The sequence below is a fragment of the Cryptomeria japonica genome, chromosome 8, assembly GCF_030272615.1.
Source record: "Cryptomeria japonica chromosome 8, Sugi_1.0, whole genome shotgun sequence".
NCBI lineage: Eukaryota > Viridiplantae > Streptophyta > Pinopsida > Cupressales > Cupressaceae > Cryptomeria > Cryptomeria japonica.
In genome coordinates, this window is record NC_081412.1 from 543,108,617 (window position 1) to 543,120,755 (window position 12,139).

Consider the following 12,139-nt stretch of genomic DNA (forward strand, 5'->3'; position numbering starts at 1 on the left):
GTCTTGCACGCTTCTACGGGATTACACACTGTTGATTTTTTTAGTCAGTCCCTTTTCTCTCATAGAAGATGCCTTTGGCATAATAATTTTAAAATAAATTAAAATAATCCTAAATAAATATAATAATTTAAAATGTAATTCTAGATGTATTCTAGACCTAATCGATTTAATATATATTTTATGAGTTAATTATAAAATATCATAATATCTGGGTTTGACGTAACGGAGATGTGGCATCATATCGTGAAGAATTAATTTTAAAATTGCGAAAGAATTAGTACTGTGCTCGAAATATAAAATTTATTTATTTAATTCGATGTTTTAATAATATTTTGCGAGGATATCGTGAGAGCCGTGTATTCCAGCAGGAATCAGACCTTCTAAGTAAGGTAAGAGTGGCGGACTTACAGTTTGACAAATTCTTCGGAGAGTGACTTACAGTTTGAAACATTCTTCGGAGAGTGGCGGAATTGATCTTTATACGGCGCAGAATGGATTCAACTTTATTTGGCAAGGAGTAATTATTGCTCTTTGAATGCTAAGACTATCTCTGTTTCTAATTTTGTATGTATATAATCTTCCAGAATTTCGAGAGTACATACAAAATGTATGAATACAGCCACCATATTTAGGCTCAGAATTTGGTCAACATCCATCTGTCTACCTACAGAGTTGATGAATTCACATTTAATGAATCAGTAAAGAAGAAATTTTAGAGTTCGATTCTCCCATTACTACACAATAAGACTAGATATGGGCGGTAGAGCAAATTTTGGATGTCCAGTGTTGAACATTGCTATGGCTATGGGTGCTCTTTTGTTATGTGCTGCCGCCCTAGGAGAAATGGATGCTCCATCAATAAATATAGGTGCTATTATCGCCTTGGACACAACTAATGGAAAAATAGCCAAGACTGCTATCGAAATGGCGGTTGAAGATGTAAACAGAAACGCCAGTCTTCTGAATGCCACGCTCCTCAATATTGATATCCGAGACTCCAAACAAGATGCACTCATAGGCGCTTCTGCAGGTAATAACACATCCTCTACCCACCATAATGATATTATTAAAGGAATATATCTGTTTATTATTTATCTCTCTTTAAATTCATACTCTGGGTATAGAAAGAAATACCAATGGGTTGCCTCGAAATGAGCATTGCAGCATTGGACCTGCTCAGAAAAGGATGTGTAAGCATAGTCGGTCCACAAACCTCCGTGGTGGCTGAGTTCGTAGCGTATTTGGGCGTTGCAGCGCGTGTTCCAGTTGTAACATTTGGAGCAACAAATCCCTCTGTCTCAATGCATCGATACCCTTACTTCGTTCGTATGGTGCCCAGTGATACAACACAAATGACAGCAATAGCAAAGCTGATAGAAAAGTACAGATGGAGGGATGTGGCGCTTGTGTATGTAGATGATGATTTGGGGACGGGGGCCATTCCCGCCTTAAACGATGCCTTACGACAAGTTGAGGCAAAAATTGTTTTCAAAGCTGCAGTCTCTCCCAAGGCCAACGTCTCCGCAATGCGAAGGATAGTTGAGCATAAGCTTATGAAGCTGGAGTCACGAGTATTCATCGTGCATATGCATCCTGATTTGGCCCTAATCCTGTTTTCCGAGGCGTACAAATTAGGAATGATGAGCAGTGAGTATGTATGGATCATTACCGACGGATTGGCCAGTCTATTAGATTCCTTCAACGCCACTTCTCTCCTCTCCATGAACGGTGTGGTGGGGGTTAAAAGAAAGCTCACACAAACCAACCAGCCAAGGCTGAATGAATTTGCTAGAAGATGGAAGAAGCGGTTTAAAGCCCAGAATCCTACAATACCAAGCCTGGAATTAAATACCCGTGCGCTTGTTGCATATGATACAGTGTGGACAATTGCTATCGCAATCGGTCATCTCGTGCGTATGGAAGCATTCAATGGTAACTTTTCAGAGGCTTCTCGCAGCACCAAATTTCTGAATTTCAAGGGTTTTGAGGGTGGAGAGCAGTTGCTTAATCAGATCCTAGAGACAAACTTTCTTGGCCTGAGTGGTCCTGTTCGAATTAGTAAAGAAAGCGGAGATCCTCTGGAGAGCTCGTATGACATTATCAATGTTGTTGGCAGTCGTATTGATGTAATTGGGTCATGGACAGAAAGGGGCTTGAATATTACTTCAACACAAGTAGTTAATTGGGGCGGTGGATCAGGAAAAACACCACGTGGGTGGGAGATACCTGAACCAGGCAAGAAACTGAAAATAGCGGTGCCTTGGGAGCTAGGGTTTTCACAATTCGTCAGCGTAAAACCAGTTGATGCCAAAGCAGGTGCACTAAATAAGACATATGAGATTAAAGGCTTCTGTATTGAAGTGTTCAAATCGGTGCTCAAGAGATTGGATTATGAATTGCCATATGAATTGATACCTTATGGAACTGGCAATGTCACCGAGGGCTACTATGATGACCTCGTCTACCAGGTCTATCTCCAGGTCAGTTAACTTATTTTTTTCATTTCTGTAATGTGAATCTATATTTCCAACTGATTGACTGGAATAAAATGTGAAAACTGAAGCAGAAATTTGATGCGGTAGTGGGAAATGTAGCAGTGATAGCAAATCGGAGCAAGTATGTAGATTTCACACAGCCGTACACGGAGACGGGACTGATAATGGTGGTAGCAAATTCAGACGAGGGATCAAGTGACCCTTGGGCCTTACTGCTCCCATTTACTCCGGCCATGTGGATAACTACTATTGCATTTTTCTTCTTCACGGGAGGAGTTGTTTGGTTTCTGGAGCACAAAGAAAATAGGCAATTCAGAGGGAATCCTCGGAATCAAATCTTGACATTCATCTGGTACTTCTCATGCTCACTCTCTCTTTGTTTCTATGGCATTATACATAAATTAATAGCTATGTATCCATCTTCAATACTTACTTTACTAAGGACAGTAAAGCTTAAACGGTCCAGACCTTCTTGTGAAGATAGATGGTCACTGTTATTAGGGCGAGGAGGCATTGAAACAGCTGAGCTGTTCGTGGTGATCATCGACAACTTGTCTTACCCACTTGTGAGCACGTAGTTCCCGTCAACTGTAGTAAGCCGTTGGGGGCACGTAGTTCCCACTTTCCTGCCAATCCGCATCCATTCATTCACGTGGATGATGCTCACTCCCTGGGCCCTTCAATCCCAATCCTATCATCTCCCACTCCCTAACTTTTTTAATCGAAATAAATGATCATTTTCAGAAGTTGGAGAGATTGTGCAGTTTCAGATACACAAATGATTAGTCAACCTTAAAAAATATTAGTCAATTGCAGAAGCAATTAAATCTGATAACATTAATTAAAAAAACAATTTTAAACTTAAAAAATGACTTTTAATAATAACCTTGATTAATACATTTGATTAATTTAAATTACTAAACTGAATAAAAGCATAAAAAAGCTTTTCCAACGACCCATTTGGTTTGCAATGAAGTGAAAATATTTTCTTAAATCTTAAAAAATATTTTTTTTTTAACTTATTTGAATGGCATCTTATGATTACAATCAAGAATATGAAAGCTCCCAAGAAGCTTCTTAGGTGGAAGGTTTTTATAAAAATATAAAATAAAATTAAAATCTCTATTAGAAAGAGATTTTAAGTCTGATAATATGGAAATGTTTATTAATTATTAAATTGTATAAGATGCATTTTATTAAATTCTCATGATTAGATTATGTGTGTCAAAGTGTTATAAGAAAATTTTATTATGTGAAAGAGTCATTTATCAGATATATAAATATTTATTTATTTATTAAAAATTTAATTTAAATTTAAAAATAATTGTAATTAATAAATTATACTTATTTTTTAAAATATTATTGTGAATTAGTTTAAATCTGAATTTAGGTTTTTTTATGTTGTGTTGGGGTGTTCTATCATTAAGTTATTGATCTATTTTCTGTTTAGATCATTTGTAGTTTAGGTGTGGCTCATTTTCGTACAGCTCTCTTAGGTTACTATGTAGATGCCCAAGGATTCCATCCTTGCTAAGCTTTGATACCATGTTAAAAAAATTTATAGATTAATTAAGATACCAACTAAGATACCAACTAAGTTAGTGACTAATCCATCTTTGATCCATGTGCAGTTCATTTTGTTACCATCTTTTTGGTTATCTACGATTGTTGTTAAATTAATGATATTATTAAAATGTATAGCTTTTTAATGAGTTCAAATGTCTTTTTAATTGTAGATGCATATTTCAAGTGTAAATAATGTGTATTACAATTGCTTCTATTTTTGCTATATAAAAATTTATATTTGTTTTGTATATCACACCTAGGGGAAGAGGACCAGCTACCGCCCATGTTCCAATGACCGTTCACTCCTTGTGCACCCAACCCCCCAATTACCAACATGAAAAAAAAAATTTAAAAATGATAACTAAAATTCTATTAATAAACTTCACATGTACCGTTTAAAATCTATGAATGCAGGAAATTAACTATAACAACTACTGATGCTTCCCATAACATGCTATACTTCTATATCATGTTGTCTAACAGCTTCCTATAAGATGTTTCTCCCACACATTAGATGTCTGATATAACAACTTTAATGTATTTCCTATCAATTTGCTGGATCACTTGCAAGTTCTTATTATGGCATCCCGTTGACGTCGTGATCTCCCTTCACCCTAGCCAAAAATTTGTTTAAATTATTAAAAATATTGATTTCAAACGCCTTCTCCTAGATCGGAACCGAGGTGACAATTTGCAAGCTAAATTGAAATTAAAGTCCAATAACACAGTAGAGAAAAACAATTTTGTCAATATTTTAGTGGAAAAATGTCCAACTTAACCTATCAACATCCATACAGCATACGAAGCTTTCCAATTTTTCTGATTGAATTATTTAATCTTTTAACATGCAGGTTCTCTTTTTCCACACTCTTCAAGACTCAGAGTAAGAAGATTCTATCCCTTTCTTTTCATTGCAGATGGTCAAACTATAGTGCAATTTACAATGCTTTCAAATTCTAAATTAATTTTGTGGATTACGCAGGGGAGAGGATTGTGAGCAGTCTGGGCAAAGCAGTGTTGATAATTTGGTTTTTTGTAGTTTTTGTGTTAGCGTCTAGTTACACCGCCAGCCTGTCGTCAATGCTTACCGAGAGGGAAATTGTACCAAAGTTTGAAAGCCTTGAATCCCTCATCGTCCAAAATTTGCCAATCGGGTATCACCGGGGATCTTTCATAGACAAGTTTTTGGAAAAGCAGTTGGGTGTGAACAAAAGTTTGCTTCGCCCATACTCATCTGTACAAGAGTACACAATTGCACTGAAGAAGGGACCCACCAACGGAGGGGTAGCTGCCATATTTGACGATCAAACTATTTCTCAAAACACATTTCTATCAACAGGATGCAATGCCTATGCCAAAATTGGTCCTACGTACAGAACAGGAGGCTTCGCATTTGTAAATCTCTAAACTTACCTCCAAATCCCAGATTTATCTAATTCACAAATCGTATGATTGATTCCAATTGTGTGTACAGGTGTTTCCAAAGGGGTCTCCGCTGGTTTCAGACATTTCCAAGGCTATATTAAATCTCTCAGAAAGCACAGAGATGCAGGAAATTAGGAAAAGGTGGTTCAATTCAAGTGAAAGCAAATGCAAGGCAGAGTCTGGCGGACTGGAATCAAACAGATTGAGCCTCAACAACTTTTGGGGCGTATTTTTGCTGACAGGATGTGTGTCATTTCTCAGCCTCGTCTTCTATATCTGTCGCCTACTTTACCGATTTGTACACAGAATTGATAATTCATCTCATGTTAAATCCGTCTGCGCCCGATTGCGAACGTTTGCTAGCTATGCAGACCAGAAGGACGTCCCGCCACCAAAAAGAAAGAGATGTGAGACAGCCATTTCGTCAAATGGAAGCGCCGCCTCCAATTCCTTTCCAATCACTGTTTCAGCAGCACAGATATAAGCGGCACTCCATATCAACTGAAACAATAATTGACCACAAAGAGTGCAGTACTACTACTGATACAATAATTGGTAAGTCAAGCTCACTGTGATTATTTAGGTATGCAATACCTGTATGTTAATTCCCTTTTTATAATTAAACCTTTAATAATGAAATATTCATAAATAGAATTCTATAAATGTTCATAAATAGATACATCCTTCCTAAGCTTTATACATAATGAAATATTCATAAATAGAATTCTATAAATGTTCATTACGAATTAAATAATCTTCAAGTCTTTCAGATTTGAAAATTAGTTTAATGATATTCTTTCAATCTAATATCGTTATTGGCATGCAGCCATGATATTGACAGCTATTTTTATAATGGACAAGTCATTTGTAGAAGAATTAAACATCCAATCAAATTTAAAGACATGCACAATATGTTGAAGTTAAAGGAAACTAATGTTATGTAAGAAAATGTATGAATTCAACTACTGTTAGATTTTATACCTAATTTAATTGTTCTATCTACTAAAATTAGCATCATTTTCATTTTGTTATTGTAGAGGGAAATCTTGAGAAAAATAATTTCATTTTTTAATCTTTCGATTGAATTTCGCTACTAACGAATCTAAGAGCTACTATAACTTGTTGAGCCTAAAAGTTTTGGCAAGTGGCAAAATCTTATAAACTCTAAGTTAATTTGTAATGTTCCCTATCTATATATGTTTGTTTCTTTTGTAAGTGCTAGCCTCAAAATCATCTTAAGTTTAGGAATAGAATGCAAAAGATTAAAGCCATAATAAACCATCATTCTAAATCAATAGAAATACCTTTAGATTGAGCATAAAGATGATTAAGTCAAATTCTTACATTCACTTGCCAAAGAAAAATATCTCCTTTATTTTCTCATGGGTATGAGTGATGTATTTGTTCTTTGAATTATTCAAGACCTTGATAGTATATACTTATAACATGCATGTTTTATGTGTGCTCTTGATGTGTTATGTGGACATACGAGTGTAAGCATGGGGAGAGATAAAGGAGTTGAGGGATTGAGTTATAGGTGTTTGAATAAAGATAAGAATGGTTGAAATTAAATGATGGATGGATGACATAGATTAAATGAGACATTCTTGGGGCATTGGATCATGTAGAAGAGGAAATATGATTTGCCCACATTTAAACCCAAGTGAACAATGACGCAAACTCAATTTTTTTGACAAAATAATATAAAATATAATAAAATCTATCTATTAATAAATATACACATGGTGACAAAGCATAACTATCTAGAAGGTTGGGAAAGGAGAAATCTAACATGGATGTGAGAGAATCCCTCCCACACACACTAATAATGGTGGCAACCCAATAGGTGTAGGTGTATAAAAAAGACACCCTTAAGGGAGAGTTCTTTTCGCAACTTCCTTGTACGATTCATTATATGATTTATGTAACACCCCACCATCAACATAAGACAAATGCTAAAATCTTTGAATAAAAAAATTATCTTAATGACGAAATTATTTCATTGTTTTATAAATAAAGGTTAATCCTTTCAATTTGCAATCATCTTTCACTGGTTCCTTTTTTAGATGGACTGAGACACCTAGTGCCATAATCTTAGTGGTCTAGGGCACCCAAAACCATAGTTATAGTGGACTAAGGTACCCAATTCCATAGTCTCTCCAAAAGGGGCCCAAATTTAAACATTTGCAAGTCAATTTTTGCCATTCATTATCCAATCCTGATATTTTCACTTGATCGTTGGAAGTTAACTTATAGTCAAAAATACCTTGTGAACCCTATATAAAGGAATAATTTCTCATAAATAATTTACCTTCTATGAGTTCCTATTCATTGAGAAAAGTATCATTGAGCAAGTGCCTTCATATTTGAGCATTATGGAGAAACAAGATAGAACAACCTACATGCAAGTATATGTTTTCATGATTGATCTTGTTATTCCTTGTCATGTCTTGTTATTGCATCAAAACTTAAATGACATATCTAAAGAGAATTACATCACTACATTTATCAATTCTTAAGGTAATATTACTTTGATTTAGCATTTCAATACTGGTTTAGCATCTATCCTACCAAGGGTAAGCTCTCTTTCTCATCATTATAGTTGTACTGAAGGTGGAAACATCAACATGGACTTTGAATTAGGAAAGCCTTTATACAACACAACATATTTTCCTTTTATGCATTTAGGTTACAAATTGAAGAGTTAAAAGTTGCAAACTTGTGTAGAGTAGATTGAGATGCATAGTTTCAGACTTTAATAGGTGAAAACCCTTAGACTATGCCAATTTTATCACTTGATTGACACTTTAAAGTTGGAATTTGGAGGTAAATATCAATATAGTCTATATATCTATAATTTGAAGCCTTAGCAAACACAGACACCTCCAAGTCTATGGTTACTAGCTCACTAGACCAACACTTTTAGCTATAGATTTCAATAACAGTTTTTTCTTTGCGTCTCATTTCTTGATATGTACTTTTATGTATTCTTTGTGTTCTATATCAATTTTTTGATGTTGAACCTTATCAATTTTGCATCAATTTATGTAGATGCTATCTCTTCATATCAAATTATGTCCAATCATATTAAACATTAAAAAAGAGAAAATAATAATTCACAACATACAACAATCCTTTAGGCATAAAGTTTGATCTTGGTGGCTATTTCCTCGCATGAATGATATTGATTTAGATCCTAGTTTATATCTCTAGGCTAGGACTCCATTTTCCCATCATTTTACACCACTAATTAGGATGAAGGTGTATTTACCTACATAGTTAAACCTAAAAATAAATAAGATTACTCTCTACCATATCATTATATCATCTATTATTGAATTCATATGCTATTATTTGATTATTGGAGGTCACTTCATCAAAGTGGTCTACTATATTTATGATCTTTGCATTTATTTCCAAGATATTATAACAATTTTAAAAGTACATTATGAAATATTTATTCATCTATTCTTTGTATTTTGTGGGAAATGTGAATTTTAAATATAGTATAAGTTGTCAATGGTGCATGTAAGGCTAAAATTATTTCTATTTAATTTAACATATATTGTCTTTTCTTTTTGCTCATTTTCTTATTTTTTTCTAAGAAATATAAGTGGTTTTATATCTTTAAATTCTATTTAGGGTTTCATTATTTTTTCCCTTTTTGTACATTTAAATAAAACTAATAATAGAGAGGGAGATACTTTTCTCAATTATTGCAAGTACATGTCACTACTGATTGGACAATTAATAAGAATACACACAAAATTAACATGAATCTATTCACTTGTTAATATTTTGTGAACCCAATCCTTCTAAAAGTGTGAGATAAGAGAACATAAGCACAATATGAGCTAAAAAATTCTCCAACAGTTTTTATAGACACCATAATACTTACGATATCATTATATATCAAAGATCAAGTTGAGCTAGTGTAATTATGGAAATTACATGTATTTTATAATTTTAACACTCATATTAGAATTTATCTCACGTAGCATGCTCTTAGGTTCATTCAAACATATCATACCCATTTTCTTACTCTTGCTAATTAGATAAAGAAAAAGAGGGCCCAAAGCCTTATATAATAGCCAACCAGGTGGACAAGATGGAGGAATTCACAAGTAGTGAGACCACCAAAACCAAAATAGAGGAGACCCTTTTATGAAAGAGAGGCTTTTGATTGGAGCCACAAACTAGTGGTCACATGGGTCTCAAACCCATAAAAGCTTTATATTTTTAGAATTGAGGGGTTTAAGAAGGTAACTTGAACCATCTTCAAAAAAATAAAAATGTTTGCACAGAAATAAAGCAGCCAAGGTAGCATTAAATAATAATGTATTATGAAAGGATTCTTGCAACCTTTACCTAAAGTATCACCTTGAAAAATATCTCACAAATAACTAGTTTTGGAAGGTACGGAAAAACCATGCAACAATAGAATCACCTAGCCATTTCATAAAAAAACACTGAACAAGATAGTCAAATAATGGACTAGAACAAAAGAAACCAATAAGTTTTGGCAGGCTCTCTAAAACCTTTTACTAGTAGGATCACCTTGAACAAAGATCTTCTTTGACAAGGAAAATAAATATTTAAAAAGAACCTAGTTTGGAAGGCACCCAGAAACCTTGAAACAACAAAATCACCTTTTAGGATAAAAGTCCTACCAAGCTACAAAGCTAGAACCCCATCAGGATCTACAACAGGGTCAACCTAAAGGTTGGAAGAAGTAGTAACCCTCTAGAACATGACCATCATCAAACCCACCTCCATAGGGCACACACTAGCATAGGTAGAATGACCATTGGAACAAACTTGAGAATCTATCAAAGGGACCATAGTCAAACCCATCTCCACCATAGGGCACATACTAGTATATGTAGAGTCATCATTGAAATAAGGTCCCGAATCTAGCAAAGGGTTCCAATTAACACACCCTAAAAGGATGAAACAAGAAATGAACAACCATCGATCATTAGGAAGCACAAAAGTTGAAACTCTCACTCCCTAGTTAGAAACAACTATGGTGCTAGAACTCATAGCCAAAATAGCCACATAGTAGTGGCCATAAAAGAAACTAAACATAGTAGGGATGTGAATAAATCCAAATTTAAGGAGACAAGAAACCTTAATCCCTAATAATAGAGTAATCCAAGATGGAAGAATGTAGATCCACACCAAGAAGAAATCAGTGGAGTAGAATTTGACCAAACCCAAGGCACCCATAAAACGACATGCAGAAGCAACTAGACACACATAAAAATAAAATAAGTGAAGACTTGACCAAGAAAGAGGTAGAGCCAATGTAGCCCTCATCACCCATTCCATCCAGATCTCCATGATAAAAATATTTCTCCTCTCCAACCCCTTCTCCTCCATCTCTTGAAGCCCAAGCACCTTTGACTCCTTTGGTCAACCTTAAAGAATCAAGACCGAATCCAACATGGCTAAGAAAATGAACACAAAATATTGGAAATCACCAACTAAGATAAGTAAGAACAACCAATAGATCAATGAAGGAAGCTTGGACAAGCTACGACTCCAACAAGTTACCCACAAACAAAGTGCCACTAGCCATGTGTAGGTAAAACTAGATGCCTCTAAGTACGAAACATGCTAGACATCGAAGGAGAAAGCACATAGGGAGAGAACCCATAACAACCATGGCCAAACCCACACCAACAATTGGACCCTCCCCATTGACATTGTCATCTTCATCCCCATCTCTGTCATTTCCTATGGCTTCAGAAACCCTCGCTCTTGTTTTTCTTCTTGTCTTCATCAATTATTTTTTTATTTCTCACTCTTGGTGTTAATATAGGATTTTGAAATTGTATTTTTATATTTCTTACATGAGTGAATAATTTTTTTGTTTTAACCCAATATCCTCTTATCATTTGAAGCCTTTTTGGCCTTGTTATACTTAGAAAAATGTTTGATGTATGAATATCCACATAATGGATTAACATCCTTTGATTTTTTAGATATAATATGTTGTTACCTAAACATGCACATATAATTAACATTGGATCTATTTGATGAATCCCAACAACTTAATTTTTCCATGTCCCTTCATTTTCTAAAACTTCCCACTTTTGAGTCTCTATCTCACAAGCATTCTCAAGCTTTTCTTGAAATATTCTAGTTCATTCTTGATCATTTGAGTAATATATTTGTGAATTAAATATTATCTTCTATGAGTTTAAACTAACATTGATAGAATTATGGTAAAAAAGATACAAAAGAAAATCACACTTTACAATTTAAAAGCAACAATAGAATCATTTTTGAGCAATTAAGAAGCGGGAGAAGGGAGCAAATTTGAATTTGAACTTAGGACAGGGCAGGAAACCCTATAATGGACAGGTGAACCAGGGAGCGGGCAAAACGGGCGGATCTCAGGACTGCCCTGAGTCTTCTGAGCCGAATGGAAAGGATCCGGTGGTTGGGGATGGACAAGTTGGCGACAAGCCTCTCGATCTCGGTGGGGGGGGGGGGGGCTGGGAGAATCATGTGCTAGAGGCAGCCCAAGGAAGGGACCCAGTCATAGGGACATCGATTGTTCGTGGAATTCTTTGTTCGATGTCAAACCAATTGGTAATTCCTCGTTCCCTGTAGTGCGTAATATCTCAAAACCGGAAAAGGGAAGA

The 12,139-nt window shown here is 35.1% G+C and overlaps 1 protein-coding gene across 1 annotated transcript; it reads left to right on the forward strand.

The window, feature by feature from the left end:
• Positions 1–753: 753 nt before the first annotated feature.
• LOC131044187 (glutamate receptor 3.3-like) lies at positions 754–5,970 on the forward strand. Its single transcript, XM_059210500.1, has 6 exons — positions 754–1,030; positions 1,165–2,480; positions 2,567–2,847; positions 4,913–4,944; positions 5,044–5,456; positions 5,536–5,970. Exons 1-6 carry the CDS (start codon positions 754–756, stop codon positions 5,968–5,970), a joined length of 2,754 nt encoding a protein of 917 aa, XP_059066483.1.
• The last annotated feature ends 6,169 nt before the right edge of the window (positions 5,971–12,139 follow it).

Excerpts from the sequence above, each read along its gene's own strand:
- LOC131044187 (XM_059210500.1), top strand. The coding sequence starts at position 754 with ATGGGCGGTAGAGCAAATTTTGGATGTCCAGTGTTGAACATTGCTATG. Across the intron at positions 2,848-4,912 it reads CAAATCTTGACATTCATCTG|GTTCTCTTTTTCCACACTCT; the intron begins GTACTTCTCATG and ends TTTAACATGCAG. Across the intron at positions 4,945-5,043 it reads CACACTCTTCAAGACTCAGA|GGGAGAGGATTGTGAGCAGT; the intron begins GTAAGAAGATTC and ends TGGATTACGCAG.